We start from the raw sequence: 18,057 nt of genomic DNA, 5'->3' as shown, positions 1-18,057 counted from the left end.
TACTGGCAGGGGTTTTTCCTCTGGTTCAGCAGCAGTTTGAGTGGCCATGGTGCCTTTTGGTCTGCCTTCTTTCTCCCCCCGCTGGGGGTGATGTCTACTATTTAGCAGTGTCTGGTAAACAGTAGCCGGGACATCACACATTGCAGAACTTCATGCCTCTCTGGAGCTACTGCAGCATTTTTCTTTGACCTATTTCATCACTTTAAGAAGTTCCTGTAGTTGTTCATTGGTGAACTGCTATACCATTGGAAAAGTCCTCGAAACTCTGGCCCATGTCCTCCTCTATGCCACTCATTACTATTCCACTTCAAGACAGATCTCTGAAAAACTTTCCTAGAAATCTTTCTTGTCTCTAAATATGGTGTGCACTGCACTGGCAGACCTAGAAACAAGAACATGCTTTCCTTAACATCTAAAGGGAGTACAGAATTCTTAAAAGCTGTTGTAATTGGCCTGAAGGAGGAAAAGGGGGTGAAAGGCTGGGTAAAATCATCGTCCTCTTTTGCCCCCATAGTCTGGATTCTTTTGATAATGGACTCCTAAGAGTAGTGCCTTAGTTAAGGGTGGGAAAGCAACACTGAATACACATCCCAAATGACCCTTGACTTTATCATGTCATGAGCTGATATCAGACAGTGCAACAGAGCAATCCCGATCCCTTTCCATGCTCTGAAAATGAGAAACACAAAGGGCACACCGTGCATGTACAGAAATGTGTTGAGTTTCTATTGGCCAGATTTTGGTACTGAGGGGTTACAGGGATGGCTTCAGTGAAAGGCTGCTGGAACCTCCCTTACTGTCTGTTAGAGACAATGCCAGCTAGATCCAGGACAGGTGTGTCACTGGCCAAGTCTGGACAAATCAGAAACGATGGTAATGCCTCTGTGACAGCATATTTAAAGGGGGAGAAAAAAAAAAAGAGTTATTGCACAGATGTAACTGTGGCCAGAGAAGAGCAGAAGAATATTTGACAGGAACAACTCTGTAGACACCAAGGTTAGTGGGGAAGGAGGCGGGGGGGAGTTGAGATCCAGTTGCAGTCTGTGGAGGAGAGCTACTCTCAGTGAATGCCGAGAAAGAGGAGGCTGTGAATTCATGGGAGGCCTGCGCTGGAACAGGCTCCTGGCAGGGACCTGTGGACCTATGGAGAGAGGAGCCTGTGCTGGAGCGGGTTTCCTGGTAGGACTTGTGAGCCTTTGAGGGACCCATGCTGGAGCACCCTCTTCTCGAAGCACACAGTGGAAGGGTAATCCCTGTTGCAGCAGTTTGTGAAGAACTGTTCGTTCTTTCCTCTGGGAGCTGGCACAGATAGGACCTTGTCCCACCACTGAATCTGTACCTCCTCTGGCAACTAAGTAGCAACTGCAGTTCCCATTGGAATGACTGCAGCCATAAAATCTTATAGTGAGTTCAGTCTTTCTTCCTGTACTCAGCAAACTCTTAAATGAATGCATGAACAAGACATAGAGAAAATGATCCTTTTAAACTCCTACCAGAAGGTACACTAGAACCAGCAGCAATATGTGTGGGAGCTTCAGAAAAATGAGACATTCCATTGATTGTGTCTCTCTTACACTCTTGAAATAAATCTCTAATCCTAAGTGGAAATCACTAAGCAGACACACAAGCAATGCTACAGGAAATGTATCTATAACTTGACAAAAAATTATAGAAGTTATTAATAACCATACTTTATTTGCTGCTTATAAAAGTTAATTTTCTGTATATTGTTTTCAGTATAAAATAGTTCTGCGTTAACAGAATTAACTAGATTGACTGCCTTGTTAATGTTTTCTCCCTTATGTCATCACTGGGTATCTGATCTGGACCTTCTAAATGTCATAAAATAACTATATCCAGTGTTTTCAGGAAAAAAGCAAGCATAAACACTCCTTACAGTATTAATCTCCCTAAAGATTACCTAACTCCTTTTAAAACCTTAGTAACATGACATGCAATTTAGCCCTCTAAAAGTAGATTTTAGTTCCCAGCACTTACTTTCCTGCTCTTCTTTTTCTTTAAATGCTTTGTCCGGTCAATGGCAGCCAACTCAGCTTTCAACAACAGGTAACGTTTCCGAATTTCCTGCATTTTTGCTTGCAGAGCTGTTACGCGCTCTGTGCTACTCAAATTTTGCAAGTCAGCTGCAATTTAAACAATTTCTGTTAATTATGGCATCACAGCTTATCCCAAGCCTTCTGAATTCCGATGAAGTGGGGAGACTCAAATCTTAGTGACATGCTTTGAGGTGGCAGGCAGCAAAGCTGAGAAACAGTAGCTGCTGTTTATTATCAGTGTCTTGACTGACACAAACACACTGAAACTTCTTACGAGAAATACTAAACAAGTCCTGGTTCATTAAGGCAAAATGGAAGGAGAAGATTTAAAAATTCATAACCCGAGAGGCTGAACAGGAGCAGGAGTTTCCCTTTAGATGTTAAGGAGTAAAACAGCAAGAATAAAGAACTATCAGGATATATTACAAAATAAAGCAAACTGAGGATGGAGTGATTTTAGAGGGAAAAACCTCAAAACCAGAAAATTCCAAAAGCCTTCTTATAGTACATAGCAAGACCACAAGAGGCATGTTTCAAAAAAGATACTTACGCACTTGAAAACTCCATTTGCAAACTTTGCACAAATTATTATCCTGTTCTTTTAGATCAGACTCTCTCTCTCCACCTTCCCCACATTTTCCTATGGGAAAGTAGATTGTTACAAAACAAAGCAACTTTCCCACCCAACCCAAAGCTTACCAGGAGCTGTCTCACTCTAATATGACAGAATCCATCCTGGTGTAGCAGCTTGGCACACAGCTCTCTGCACCACGGGGGCACAGGTACAGGACCACAACCCAGGTCTGTAATGGGGCCCCTGTAATTCTGGCATTCTGGGGAAGGGAAACCTTGCACTAGAAACACCAGCCAGTTAGTTGTTGTGCACATAGATCTGTTCTGTGGATTTATGGGAACCAAAGTCTTACAGTCCTAGAAGGTTGATAAAAGTAGCAGACTGTGGCTCCACAATCCATCCCAAAAACTGGCAAGTATTTAACTGAAAGTGTGTGTGTATGAACATAAAGAGGTACAGTAGGGACACATGTCCTGGAAGGAGATTCTTGAATATGATCCAGCTGTTCAAGGTTCGTATAGCCACAGTCCACTCTACTCTCCAACTGGATCACGACAACAGTGCACTTATTGCTTTAGAACCACAGCCATAAATAAATTGCCTGCATCAGAAAATAAGGCAAAGAGGCACTGTAATGTGTTCATATAGGTGCCAAAATTATCCACATATTTCTAGGTATGGAGCTATATAGTCTTTAAAAGACTTTGCAAGGCCGATTATTACATCCTAGCTCCTGTTCACCTTTTAAAATATTCATTTCAAACAAATGACATGGTACTTTCACATATTTTATTTCACGTTGAGCTGCTGTACTTACTACTTTTATTCTTCTTTTTGATGTTCACGGATGTTTTGAGGCTTGTTTTCTGCTTTTTGGAGGAGCTGTCTCTTCCCTGAGGATCTTGAAGGTTTTTTTGGCCTCTAAACACTATAAAGGAGGGAAAAGACCCCCAAAAGTAGAAAGAAACAGAAATAACAACAAAAAAGCCTGCAGTTCTGTGTGTTTTTCTCAAAGTATGCACATCTGTGATTAACAAAGCAATAGAGATATATTTATTGAGGCCTGCCTATTGATCTCTTCCAAACTCTTACCTTTGTTGAAGGAAACACATATTGTTGCATTCTTTTTAAACAACACTTCCAGATGAATGATAATAGTAACACACCTTAATGGCATTTTGAGGAAATTCAGTTAATTGTTAACTGGAATCTGTTGCAATGAAAAAAGCAATTCTGTCATCTCAGGAGTATAGTCAGACACCCATTTTCTTCCTCAGAGTTAAAATTTTTTTAGGCACTACAACACAGTGAAAGCAGCTGTATTTTTGATGAACTGCAAAAGACCCAGTCAATTTAACAAAAAAAGCTTTTGGGTCCAGCCTTGCCAACAGTTAAAAAAGCAGGCAGCAATACGCTGACATCATGTGCAAAAGTGTTGGCTATGTTTATTATCCTCTATTCTCTGGTGGTCTCGGAATGAATCTCATAGTAACACCTGAATGTGAAAGCCGGCTAAGAAGGTCAGTTTTTGATTATCTGCTTGACTTCCATTTTTCAGAACATTAATTCACAAGGGGCAATGGTTGCCCAAACATGCAATAATTGGAACTTTCTCTCCCACAATAAATAGCTTACAGAGAATGAAGTTTTACGCAAGAAACAGCATCTTCTATTTGTAAGCAGGGCACTCAAAATGCTTTAATCTTTCTAGAGTAAAAATATTCCTTACAATGCACTACAGCTTATTCTGGGCCTTTCTCATCGGGTATAAACTTCAGTTTAAACATCATTCTTATATACTTTTTTTCTTCATTGAACCATCATAATTCCTAATAAAAGGCCAAGAAACTTCCTGGCAGGTGTATTTTATTCACTAGACGATTACAGCATTTCCACAGATTTGAAGTAGACAGTAAGCTACTATTTCCTACAAAAATTCACTTCCCAGCAGCAAAACCATAACAGAATGAAGATACATCCGCAATGGTAAAATGAGAGTTGCTTAAGTTGAAGACAGCTGTTTTTACCCTTTCCTTTACCATTTTCAGCATGCTCTGGCTCTGATCGATTGCCACTGCTGGAGCTGACGCTGGCATCAAAACCTTTTGAAGAAATATTTCGCTCAGACTGGAGGTCTTGCATCTGCCCTGCAGTATTCTGTGCCTCTGCTGTGCCATCCGTTTCACTTGTGATGCTTTGTATCTCGTCTTGATTTGGTGGCAGACTCTGAGAGACAGTGATGGTGGATTGATGGTTACTGTACTCTACTAGAGCTACAGAGGAAGGTGACTCAGGAGTTGGAGGAGTATTTTGCGCTAAAAACTCTTCTTCCTTCTCTCTGTCAGTTTTATTCTAGGTGAAAGAACAGATGAAAAACCCTTCCCATTTCAGCAATTACAAAATTGTAATCTTAAAACTACACAGTGCTTACAATTATGTTAAATATTTGATGCATGGAGGAAAGCTCTCCTCTTAATTTAAAAGACTACAAGTACCTTCCTACAGTCCATGCCAGGACCTTTTTACTGAAGACACGAACTTTGTCAACACCAAACCAAATGTGAAAGCAGACACAGCCTGTGCTGTAGAAGCAGTGGGGCCACAGGGTGAGGGGCACAGCACGGCAGCTGTTGGGCAGTTGGGCAATTTGGGGCCATTGGGCAGTTGGGTTCTTTCTTGGCACAGAGGTTCCAGAGGTTCCACCATGCTATAGGGGAAGCAGTGGGAGAAGGTGGGGCAGCAGGAGCACTGACTCCTGTGGCAGAAGGAAATTCTTTTTTGCACCCCTGAGGAGCCTAACCTATGCCTAAATATCAATTTAAAAATTATGAAGGAAATGCTCTGAAATAAAATGATACAGATACACACAAGTCCTATTTGCTCTCCAGAATCAGCAGAGGGAGCTCCCAAATTTCACCACATCAAGTTGGCTTCCAACAGTGATGAAATTGGTTACTCTAATTTGTTCATACATAAATTTAATTAAAAAAAAAGAAGAAAAAAAAAAAAAGAAAAAAGAAAACCCCAGAATGTTTATGGGAAAACTTTTCATTTTTAAAGGGCTGGGAAGTCACTTTTCCTGTCATGTTGTATGCCAAACAAAAGGAAGCAGAATGGGGCATACTTAAGAATGTATCAAGCCTAAGCTGGGGGTAACAAGGGCAGAAAAGGGAGCAAAACCACCTTTATTTTCTTTTATTCTTATTTTGGTACTTTCCTTCAGTCTGCTTTTATCCATTCCTCGTACCTAAACACAAAAGTAAATTGTACACATTTATGGTTTTTAGCAGCAAATTACACATTTGTAAGAGAAATCACTGGAAACGAAAATCACAAGCCATATTAAATGCAATTGGGATTTGAATAAAGAAATTATTTGTGCACTTTTCAATTTGCTAAGTTTCAACTAGAGTTCAATTCTCCATGTATTGGGACACAGAGGATGAAGGCTTTTTTATGCTGACAGATAAGATGAGAAGGTGTGGTTTTTCCAGTCAGCACTGAGCAATAGGGTCACAGGAAAAACACACCACCCAAATGAAAATTCAGTATGGATCTTAGAAGGTTTACTTCACATATAATACTGTAAAAATTTAACAGTAAGGTTAGATAAAATGTGGCCAGGTAATAAAAATAAACACTTCTGAGCCTGAGTGTCTGCAAAGTGGATATTTGGAGTGACTAACCCACTTGGAGTCACTAACTTTCAAGTCACTGACTTTGCACTAAGACTTTTAAATTCTTATTCAGTTCAAGGCTTCCATTTTATATCAGAATGATATGAAGCAAACACTACTTCCTAAGCACCAAGGCATTAGCAATAGGCATCTTATGATCTAAGGCTGGGCCTGTTCAATCCAAAACCAAAGAGGTACAATCTCAAAGATTGCCTTGTAGATCCTCCACAGAATTCCTAGAGGGAAAACAAAGAAGAAAGAGTATTTTTCCAGCTGCTAGATATACACTAGCAAAGGTATCACATTCTCAGGAAGACAAAGAACCTCAAGGAAGTAGCAAGCCTTGGCAAATTCACTGAAAAGTTTCAGTACTCTGTGTAGCTCATAACATGAAAAAATCAAATTATTTTTTTGGCTGTGATCAAAGAAAGGAGGAGAGTTAGTCTCATATCCAAATACTGGAATATTGGATGAGGGCTCCATTTTTAATTTTAATTTATTTTTAAATAATTTCCCTTCTTCCCCTTCTCCCCACCCCAACACACACCACTCTTCAGAACTTGAAATTTCATCATGTGTGTTCCTATTTTATTTCAGTGGTTGACTATAAAGCACAAAACTTGTATGTTGGTAAAGCTTCAGCAAACCGAGAAAGAAATGAGTACTTGGACATGTAGCTTTCTGAAGGGAAGAAAGAAAACTGTTGACAAGAATAAGTCTAAGTTTAAAATGCCTGAAACCCTCACATGTTTTGTGCTATTGTACCATATGTCACACAGAGTTAAAGCAACCACAACTCATTAGTATCCAGACTCCACTGTCCACTATGCTTAGAAATGTTTCTTGAAGGCAGCTCGTGTCAAAGATCTGGTTCTTGTAGATCACTGTAGATATAGATCAAAATCCTACAAAAAAATCAATGTCAAAACCAGCAATGGTGAAACTTTTCTCCTTAGCAGTGGCTTCGGTGCCTCTAGAAATCACCAGGCCTAAACACGAAGATGTTTATTCAGGGGAGGGAGAGATGCATCATGCTTAGCTCTCTAACTGTGACCTTTGCTAGCAGACCTTACTAGCAGTTTAAAAATTACATTTAGCCAAGAATGGGAATCAAAGTCTAGGTGACAGAAGTAGGTCACAAGGCCCTCAGCCTTTCCAGAAGAGGAAAAACACAAACTACAGTGAATTTGCTTCAGGTTTACAGGGTTTTTTTACAGCTCTACAGACAAGTGATGAAGCTTAAAAGATGATAGCTGTTATAAATGATCAGAGCCAATTTCCAAAATCAAAGATTTATTTAAGAAATTTGAAAAGCAATTTCGGGAAATGCCATGATAAATCAGGACAACATCGGTCGAATGTTGGGTGGACAATCCGAGAGCAGCAAAGGGTGCTTCTCCGGAGTACTGCCCACAAATTCAGGGTCTCAGGGTAGGTGTTTTATACCATTTTTCTACCCTGAGGCATAAACAAGACGGTAACAAAGAACCCGAAGAACATGACATCACGTACATAACATAATCATTGAAATGGCTGGTGTTCGCAAGGGATATCTGAAAGAGTTTCCTGAGAAATTGAAAAGACGTCTGAATGAAAAGTCTCTGAATCTTCTGTCAGAAGGTTTCTGCCGCCCTCCGCCCAGATTGGTATCGGATCTCCTGGTGAACTGTGAAGATGTGGTCAGCCCATGCTTAATGGGCCGTTTCCCAGTTATCTCTCTGGCAGATGTCGAGGTAACACCTTTGGACTGTGAAAAGACTGTGGTATGCAAAGAGATGCCCTGGAACTGTTTCCAGGAATTCAGGGGTTTTTACATTCTACTGCAAAGTTTTAATACACACAATTTTAATCCACGAATTTAAAACTATGTATCTATTACAATAGCCGTGGACAAGCAACAGATACACTGAAACTGAGTGAAGAGGAAGGAGACTTGCAAATTAAATTAAAGGCTGAACAGAAAGTTTCTCTACTTTTCTCACTTAGTTCAACTTTTAAATGGCAAAACGTAGGAGTATATCAACTTTTTTCTAATAATTGTAGAATAAAGAAGATCAATAGTGTGTACTCCTGCTTACATAAAGTAAAGCAGAAGAAGCCATTAGACTAAGAAAAATTTTGCTTAGAAGAAGGCTGAGGCGACCTTAGGGGTAGGAGGAGTGGGGAGGCATGGAAATCGGGCCTGTGGGCACCACTCAAGGAGCATCCCCAGTCCGTGAGCAGCCCCTTGCTGTGGGTGTCCCAGCAGATGGAGTCCAAACCGAGCCACAGCGTGGTGGGGAAAGTGCCAGGGCAGTGAGCTGGGCGTAGCAGGGGCTCCTCCATCAGACTGGTCGCTGACAGGTGTGACATGTTGTGTGCATGTCCAACACCAGGCCAACAGCGGCCTGGCCCAGGTGTGGGAAGAGGCCAAGGATGTAGCAGAGTGAGACTGGGACTATGCAGGAGGCCCTCGTGTCTGCACACACTCGTGGGGGATGAGGCTGGCTCAGAGGGTTTCTGGGGTAGGTCTGTGGTGAAAAAAGGAGAAATGGGGAGCAGGGAGGAAGAGCCGGATGTCACTATGAGAATGCCATTACATCCCACAGGTGACATAGTGAGAGGAGGGCAGGAACAAAATGGTGATTCCTGATGACCACCCTGACATCTTTGGGACAAGAGGCACAGGAAGGACTGCACATCTGCCTGCTGGTGTTGTCCTGAATGTGAGCTCATTGCTGGGTGCACATTGCCCGGGAATCTCTCTCAGCTGCCCATGGGCATTCCCCAGTTCGGGTGGGCAAAGCTGCTCACCTCAGCATGTTTTTTGGGCCTCTGACAGGGACTGTCCAGCTTACCTACAGCACAGCAAGGAAGTATGTCTTCCAACACTGTGGATATTTTAGAGTTTTATTGCCAGCCCAGCTAAAACAAAATATTCTCTAGCTATTTCTACATCTTCATCATTCTGTCCTCTGGGTGGCCTGCTTAGGTTGACAACTCAGAGCGTATGCCTGGTCCAGTTCTGCTGAGTCACAACTTCTTCTTTGATAGCCTAAATCTTTGCATTACAATTCATTCACTTCTCCTCAAAAGGATACTTCTGAGCTTCTGTTGGGGGTTAGGTTTGTTCCTTCTTTCTCTAAAGAATTTTTTCCCCATAAGTTACCAAGGAGACCAAGTGTTGGATACTTGAGAGTACTTAACCAAAACAAAGAGGTGGACAAAGTTGGAAGGAGGAGATAACGCAGGTAAAGGACAGAGCTGGAGGCAGCTGCGGGCTCTTCTCTTCTTTTTTCGGCGTTCGGGGAGAGAGAGAACGGCTGTTGCTGGCTGGAAGAGTTTCACTGTGGCCAAAGGGATCCAGTCCTGGGAAATCTACTATCACCGGTTCGACCTGAATCCTGAGTTTTCTCTTTCACCCGCGGGAGCTGGGCCGGCCCTGCCTCGGCTTCGGCTTCTTCGGCGCTGCTCCTCTTGCTACAGTGTGACCCTGCACCCCCTGCCTGCCGGGACATCCTGCCCCTGCCTGCTGGGACACCCTGCCATCCCAGCTACCAGCCCGGGACTTTTCCACTGTTTCAGCTTGGTGCTCTGAGTGCTGCAGGTGCTGCAGGATCCTTCCTGCAGGGACACCGAAACCAAACTGCCCTGGGTTTTGTGAAACAAAGCCCTCAAGGTTCTTGGTACTGTTTTCGTTTGTTATTAACGCTGTAGTTGTTTGGTGGGGTTTTTTTGTGTGTTTGTTTGCTTTGTAATACATACGAGTAAAGAACTGCTATTCCTATTTCCCAAATCTTTGCCTAAGAGCCTCTGATTGTAAATTGATAATTGAAAAAGAAAAAAAAGGGGCGTGGGGGGGTTTACACTCTCCATTCCAAAGGAAACTTCAGTTGTTTTTTTTTTTTTTTTATTCCCTGGCAGATACCTGTCTTCACAAACCAAGACAGCTTCCCTACATCAACAATACTCTTAGCTAAACAGGGATCTAACAATGAATCTTCCTACAGTCTACAGTCCTAACTAAAAACGTCTAAGCTAAGAAAATCACAAAACATTAGATTTCCTATCTATGGCACAGTTCCTCATCAAATCCAGGGGATGGCTGAATCTCTGCCTAAACACCACACATCCCCCTTTCACTCTTCTGAGCTGGTGAAGCACAAAGTCTTCCTCAGGCGCAAGTGTCTCCCCTCCATTCTTCCTGCACCTGCTTGGCTGAGATGATCAGAGCAGCCAGGCTGGAGGCAGGCTCGCCTGAGGTCACAAATGGATGCTGCCCAGAGGAAAAACAAAAAAGAAAGGAACCATTACTTTCCAAGATCACATCCTCACGGGCTCAAGCAGGATTCCTCAGCTACGAGAAAGACACACAAAGAGTACCCAGAGGACCATCCACCCCTCCACCTTCCTGTCCCAGACCTGTCTCACCCAGGCCCACGTGGCCTACAGTCCTCTCCATCCCTTCAGACAGGTGCCCTCAGCTCACAGGGCTTTTTTGCTGCTTTGCTTTCTCTTACCTGCAGGAGCTCCTGGGCACACCAGCGCCAGTCCTCATCTGCCTGCAGGCAGCAGTGGAGGAAGTCGCGCAGGAGAGCTGAGTGGTGCCTGGGGTTTTGCAGTTTTGGGGGCCCATTTCTTTCTATCAGTTCAAAAACCTACAAAAACCAGAAGAGGACACTCTACCTGCTGCTTTTCTAGCCACAACAGCTCTCTCCACACACACCCCCTCTTTTTAAGATGTGCCTTACCCTGAGAGGGGGTTCCCTCTGGTAAGGAGCTTCCCCTTCCACCATTTCCAGCCCCATGATCCCCAGGGACCAGATGTCCACTTTGGGGCCGTAAGCTTCTCCTCTCACCACTTCCGGTGCCATCCAGCTGGGAGTGCCAACTCTGGAGCTGCACTTGCTGTGCTCAGGGGTGACCTGAGCACAGAGACCAAAGTCAGCTGAGGAGAAAAACAAACCCTGTCAAAGCCAGCTACCACTGGCAAACCAGGCAAAAGCATCACCCACTCCAAGCCTGACAAGGCCATTGTGAATCTGCCTGGAAAAGCAGCAGTGCTCTGCTTCCACACAGCGGTAGCCAGGGAAAGGAGGCACTGGCTGCTTCCAAAATGCCCTCACGATTCACATATTGTCCAAGCAGCACTTCTGGGCATTTGGCAGTCACCCAAAATATTCCCACAGCACATGCTGGGAGCAATGTGCCTGACCAGGGATACCCACCCAGTTTGACAGATCCGTCCATGCCCATGAGAACGTTGCTGCTTTTGACGTCTCTGTGGATGACTTGGCGGGAATGAAGGAAATGCAGTCCTTGCAGGCACTGAGAGAGAAAGGAGGGAGGGAAGGGTAAAAATCCAGGACTTGATTTCATCCCATAAGAAAGGAAAGGGCTTGATGAGATTGACAGCTTTCTCAGGGAGTTGTGAGCGCAGCATCATGGTGCTGTCAAGAGGATGAGCTTGCCGGAAACAAGTGAAACCACGTGAGTGAATGGGCATGAGTGTCAGAGGACAGAGGGTATGTAAGAGTGCAAGAGCAGACCTAAGAAGTGCAGGGTCAACGGCAGACAGTTCACTTCAGATGCTCTTTCTTCGTCTTGTGTCGTGACAGCAGCACCAAACCAAACCCGGGAGCAAGGAATCTCTGCTCTTCCTACCCACCAGTTGACAAAGACCATCCTGTGCAGGCCAGGGGAAGCACAAGCGGGATCCCTCACCTCCCGACAGATAGCGCCTATCTGTCCTTCCTCCAGGTACACTGCCCTGAGTACATCAAACAACGTGCCACCGTCCATGAACTCCATTGCTAGCCAGACTTCCTCATTGACCAGGTAGCTGAAAGAAGAAGACCATGGCATGGAGAGAGAGGAATGGGCACAGCTCAGTCACCCAAAGGCGTGACCCAGATTCTTGCAACTCTTCTCCAAGCTACATATGCCAGGAAAGGTTATTGCACGCCAGGCGCAACCTACTCCTGGGTACCGGGCACAAGTAGAGAAAACAGAAACAGCTCCATTTTCTGCCACTGGCCAAAGGGGTTTCTCATTTCTGGCTTGCACTATCTAAAGGAATACTGACATGAGAATACCCCAACCTGTCTAAGTAGGTAACAATATTGGGATTCCTGTTGTCCCTCATGACCAGGATTTCACTGACAGCCAGCTCCTCGGACATGTCCTCTTGAAGCATCATTTTCTTGATGGCCACCTAAAAGGACATTGAAGACCGTTAACTTGACAAGTTGCTCCTTGCACGAGATCACAAGGAAGACAGAGCGAGCGCTTGTGCAATGACGCAGCTGAGCCTTGCTACTAGGCAGCAGAACTTAGGAGAAGCACCAAAGCCCATCCCAAATGCACTCTACACACTGAGCCAAGTCTGTGCTTCAGAGGAACAGCCCCTGCTGTAGAGACGGAGAGGCCTCCCAAAGCTCCAGCCATGGCTCAAAGCAGCATGGAAAGCACCCCAGAGTGGCAAAATCTGCCGGTGGTGTTGGCATTTTACCTGTTGTCCTGTGCTGGTGTCAACGGCTTTATAAACAGCTCCAAACCCCCTAGAAAGAAAACGGCAGCAGAAAAAGCCCCTTAGTCCCTGGCAGTAAAAGCAAACCTATGCACGAGGTGTCCCCAGACTGCCTGCAGTCTTTAGAAAATGCCTAGCTGCAGCACCTCTGCAGGCAATAGCACATCAGCCTGCCAGCCCTCTGCCATGCAGGTGTCCAAGAGAACACCCAGGTGCAACATGAAGACCAAGGGCTGCTGCAGATCTCCAAGGAACGTGCCCAGTTAGCTCCTCACCAAACCTCAGTGGGGCTCTCTCTGTGTGCCTGTGTGCATGTATAGGTGCAAATGTTGGAGAAGACTAACTTTGAAAACACTGTCTTTGAGAGCTGTTTTCTGGCAGCTCTTGTGTGGCAAGCTGCTCTTCTAGGCCATAAAGCTTCGGGGGCAGGAAATCTGCCAGGTCCTGCTCCTTGCCACAAGCGAGACCTTGCCAGCATCACTTCGTCTTTGATGATGCCTTCTTGACTGCTCTTGACTGAGCAGTCCTGAGAGGTGGCAGGAGGTAAAGCCAGAGTCTGACCATGTTTGGAGCTTGCCTGACTTCCTGCTTGATAATTGCACCAGTGAAAGGCCCACGGTTTTGTACAAAAGCAAGTGTCACACTTACCCTTGTCCAAGTTCTTTAAGCAGCGTGTATTTGTTCTTTGGCTCGCCCAGACTCACGATACTCCCTGAAAGACAAAAGCAATGCATGACGCTCACTTTCAAACAGAGATGCCGCTCCCCAGACCATCCAAAATGAAGTCCCACTGTCAGGAGCTTGAGAACTCCCAGGGGGCATGGTCATTCGCTGAGTACCAGCCTTCTGCTTAGCCAAAAATATCTTTGCTTTTGTCTTTGGCACAGAAGGTAGCCCAGGCAGAGCCAAGCCAGGCCCAGCTGCCCTCAGAGGCAGCAGGAACACCCTGAGTGCTCTCTTGCTGCCTGAAAGAACAATAGCTTCTGTAGAGAGGCCTAAGTGCCTCTGAGACACTAAACCTAGGAGGAACTTCTGAGACAAGCAGACAACACACTGCTCTAGCAGACCAGAAATACACCAGACATACTCAGTTTCTTCAGGCTCTGCTCCTCCCTCGTCTCGGGCTGCTGGGGTGGGCTGCTGGATGAAGTGCCGGCAGCTGGGGGAGTGCCGGCTGCTTCAGGTGATGCTGCTCTGGCGGCATGTTGAATTGCAGAGTGCGAGTCGAGCTGGACAAGAAAGGATTGCCTGTCAGAAGGCTGGCTGGCACAGATGCTCCGGAGAGCACATCGCAAAAGCAAGGCCTTAGGAAGATGCTGTCTGCCACCCTCAGGCCTCCTCAGCTCACACGTTTTGGATGTCCCTTACTCGAAGGCAATGAGAAAATCCCAAGGGCTACTGCGATACAGCAGCTCATGGCCAGTTCCAGGCTACATTTTATCGGCTTTGCTGCAAGAAGACTGCAGCAAGGTTGCAATGATCAAGAAAGAGATTGGAGCAGGGTCCCAGAGCCTTGTTTCTTTCCTCCTCCTGAGTTCTCCTGAGCAATGAAATCATCCTTGAGTCGGCCCGGAAGTGTCTGACCCGAAGGCCAGAGCATGTCCCTTTTCTGATCTGTTTTACTGATTTCCCCTCGGTATTTCAGGCTTTAGGGAGCAGCTCTTCGGAGCTGCGTTCCTACCCTTCCAAGACCCACCTGCCATTTACAATGGGGAACTGTGTAGGATTCTCCTCACCAAACTCTGTTCTGATCACATGAAAGTGAAGTGCAGTCTCTGTTGAACCTGAAGCTAATTAGCCCATGGAGAGGGGTAGGTCCCCTCCAGGGGCCAGCTGTCTCCCAAGTATCCTGCAAAGCTGTGAACTATGTCTTTGGACTGCTCTGTCCACTGACCACAGACAGCCTGCACTGACACTGGGCACCAGAGACTCACTTCTACACAGGGAATAATTTCATGCTGCCTCTTGTCTGATCCCAAGAGACATTCTCGGGCCCTCTCAGCATCCCAGCAAAGTGATGCTTAAAAGTCAAAGTTCAGAAGCCATTAGCCAGGGCTCCGTGGCTTGGCTGAAGCAGCACTAGGTCATGGCAGACCCACAGCCCCCAGCATCTTCAGCCATGAGCACCAAGGCCTGGATCATCTGAAACTTGAAGCTTGGCCCTGCACCAAAGGCAGTGCCAGCCACAGGTGTCACTTACTGGCTCTGCACGTTCAGGCTGTGAAGGGACGGCAGCTGGAGTTTTGACGTTGTTATGCTCCTCTTCAGCCTCTTCCTCAACAAGAGAGGGAATCAGAGGAGGTGCTGACCCTGCTGTTGAGCCCTGCAGACAGATAGCAGTGAGAGAGACTGGGAACAGCCAATTCTTTAGGACCTGGTTCCTATTGAGCTAGCTAAGCACCAGGACTAAGGGGATATCATAGACTTTGATACCAGTGGGATTCTGAGTCATAAAAACCTTATAAAGATGGGTGAATTAGGTGGCACTCTATCTTGCTGTGCATTCCATCTTCCACCTGGGCTAGAATCAGCAAGACACCTTTTGGGCTGCCACACTTGGCTCCCACCTCTTGAGAGGTTCTCCCTTTGCTACTGCTGATGCCAAGAGCCATTTGGGCTTTCTTTCAGCCTCCCAGGCTGGCACTCAACATCCTATTGCAACAGGCCAAGCTCACACCTTGCTCCACACTTCTTACACACCAGCCAAGTCAGAGGTTCCTTTGCCACTCACCAAAGGACAGGCTTGTCTCCATCTGCGTGTGAGGTGACCTGCAGCGAGAAAGAGAAAAGGAACCAGATGCACTTAGAAAAGTGCCTGTAATGTGTAGTCCCACAGGACAAGTCAGTCTTAACAGAGAGCATTTCCCTTTCCCAACATCCCTCCAGGAGCAATAGTCCTTTCCCATAGCAAGCAAGAGAACAACCAGGACAGCATGCTAGGTTCTGCCTACGTTTGGGCCTCTTTGGCCAGGAGAGAAATGGAAACAGAGCCATGGAAATGCCAGTTGTTCTTTGACGGTCATGACTTCTGCTCAGCCCAAAAGCACGAGCAGCTTTTACCTCCTCTCTTTCCTGCATTTTATAAATTTTGGAATTAATTGCATGCACTAATTCCCACCAATTTGCTGAAGACGCTACCCCAGGAAAGCTTCACCTCAGGGCCACCTAGCTGTGGTGGTTCTCTGCAGAAGCAGCCTGGGAACAGCTCCTGCGATCAGCAGCAAAGCCTAACTAGTCTGGAGTTTGTGCTTCAACACCAAGGGAATTGCTATCTTGGCAAACCATAAATGGTCAAGTCAGACAGCCAAGGCTTCTAATGGCAGAATCTGGAGCAAAAAGATGCTTTCCCTCACTCCTGGAGAGAACCACAGGGTTTTTAGAGGTACTTCTGAGGATCTTTCCTTAGAGTCTGTAACTTGCAGGTTGAAGCAGCAAGCTGAGGAAATGACAGACTCCACTGCCGTGCACTCTCCACCCTCCCCCTAGTACAGACACCCCCTTTTGCAGCTGATGCTTTTGGCAGGAGCTTTAGCAAGGTGCTGGCACCTTAATGGCAATTTTCTTCCCAAATAAACTGGGTCACTACATGGGCATAAGGAGCAGAGTGAAGCAAGAGCCAGGTGATGATACCCCCAGGATAAACCTTTCCTTACGTGTCAGGTGGGTCAGGTAGAAGCCAGAATATACCACAGAAAAAACAGTGCAAACCACGGCACAGACTTGCCCAATCATTTAGCAGTGCTGTGCAGGTTTGCACACTGAATGACACCCAAAGGGAAAAACTCAGACTCCTGTCGCGGTGCAGGCCGTCTGCTGAGAGTTCCTTGATCACAAGGATCCTCCTGCACCAAGCGAGCAGAAGAGCTGCTCTCCAATAGTGAGGCCTTGCGCACACTGGGACAACGTTGTGCTGGCAGCACAGTGACGTGGCACTGCTCCCTTGACATCACAATAGCAGCCGCTCTGGCTTTGTTGCCGTACTTGTGCCCAGCAACCGAATCTTCTGTGCGGCTGATGCAGAAGAAAAGCCTGGGAAGTTCTCCTCAGTCATGAAACAGCAGAAAAAAAATGCTTACAGTCCATAATCCAGTGCTCAAAGCTTCCCAGGCTAGCTCAGAAAACAGTGATCCTGCAGGTCCCTCACCCCCGTGAGAACCCTGGGAAGGAACAAGGATGGAAAGAAAGCAAAGCAAACATGACTTCTGGTCCCCAAGGCCATGACTGAAAGCAAGTGCGCTTCTTCCAGCTGGCATCTTAGTTGGTTCTGAAGAGCCTAACTTCTACCATGATACTTAGGGGACAAAAGAAACAAATGGAATAAATTTCCAGGAGTATTGCAGTGTGCAGTTGCTTCTTGAGCACATAGGTGCGTGCTGACCCTTGCTCTGACTCACTTTGGAGCTTTGTGGCAGGGAGATGTTGGCTTATCTCCTGACACAGAGCTCCTCTCTTCTTCCCACTTGCTGTTTCCCTGACAAATTCACGTCAGAGAACATCCAGAAGAGCTGTCCAGTGATTCTTGGGCTGCCACAGTTTTGTTGTGTTGGAGCTCTGGCAGCCGCCACTGCTCTGCAATGCCCTGCAAATCTCGGGGCCCAAGGGAGGCCCCTTTTGAACAGACAAAAACCCGCAGTCTCACAGATGTTTTCCCAGGCTCTGTGCTCCCTGTAAGATTCCTTGCAGACTTTTGGATAGTCACATGCCAACTACTAAAATGCGATGCAGTTGCTCCCTTCCTTTGTAATATCCCAAGTTAAACCCAGGAGCCAGCTTAAAAGAGGAAAAATGGACTGGCCGGGAGAGGGGAAAAAGTGCATGCAACTCCTCTGGAAATCAACTCTGTTCACCTGTGGAATAACGATCCTAGGCTTAGCTCGCTTTCCTGGTCACACAGCACAGACACAGCCTTTGCTGCTGGACAGCACAGTGTAGTGTCTTTCAGGAGCTTTACATTGGGCTCTTCACACATGGGACGCTGAGGGTGGCATTTGAAAATGGATGCAATTGCTGAAAGGCTCAGTTCTACCTTGAAATTCTCTTGCTGAAAACCTGGAGTAGTTACCCAGGCGAGTTCCCTCAATTTGAAAGCATCTCTTTTTCCCCATTTCCTAGGCAGCTCACATCAACCAGCCAACTGTAGGGCTTAGTGGAGGACGAATGACACTTTAGGATGGAAAGCCAAGTGTAGGGCGTCAGACCCCCTTGAGTAGAGCATTTGGGTGCCCCAAAGGTTTAAGAGGG

At 46.0% G+C, this 18,057-nt stretch overlaps 1 protein-coding gene across 1 annotated transcript; it reads right to left on the bottom strand.

The window, feature by feature from the left end:
• Positions 1-10,189: 10,189 nt before the first annotated feature.
• On the bottom strand, positions 10,190-16,867 carry LOC136289040 (serine/threonine-protein kinase PAK 3-like). The gene is made up of 12 exons (XM_066182506.1): positions 16,798-16,867; positions 15,548-15,585; positions 15,017-15,139; positions 13,904-14,045; positions 13,465-13,528; positions 12,799-12,847; positions 12,389-12,501; positions 12,012-12,129; positions 11,516-11,615; positions 11,039-11,235; positions 10,808-10,945; positions 10,190-10,563 (listed from the first exon to the last, which is right to left on the bottom strand). The coding sequence occupies exons 1-12, from the start codon at positions 16,865-16,867 to the stop codon at positions 10,462-10,464; spliced, it is 1,254 nt and encodes a 417-aa protein (XP_066038603.1). The 3' UTR covers positions 10,190-10,461.
• Positions 16,868-18,057: the final 1,190 nt, after the last annotated feature.

This window comes from Chamaea fasciata, unplaced genomic scaffold, assembly GCF_029207755.1.
Source record: "Chamaea fasciata isolate MVZ Bird 193981 ecotype frontalis unplaced genomic scaffold, bChaFas1.0.hap1 SCAF_4, whole genome shotgun sequence".
In the NCBI taxonomy this organism is placed as follows: Eukaryota; Metazoa; Chordata; class Aves; order Passeriformes; family Sylviidae; genus Chamaea; species Chamaea fasciata.
Note: the sequence above shows the minus strand (reverse complement) of the source record. Positions and strands in the feature narration are given on the sequence as shown.

Excerpts from the sequence above, each read along its gene's own strand:
- LOC136289040 (XM_066182506.1), bottom strand. The coding sequence starts at position 16,867 with ATGACTGAGGAGAACTTCCCAGGCTTTTCTTCTGCATCAGCCGCACAG. Across the intron at positions 15,140-15,547 it reads GGAGACAAGCCTGTCCTTTG|GGCTCAACAGCAGGGTCAGC; the intron begins GTGAGTGGCAAA and ends ATCTGTCTGCAG. Across the intron at positions 12,502-12,798 it reads ACACCAGCACAGGACAACAG|GTGGCCATCAAGAAAATGAT; the intron begins GTAAAATGCCAA and ends ATGTCCTTTTAG.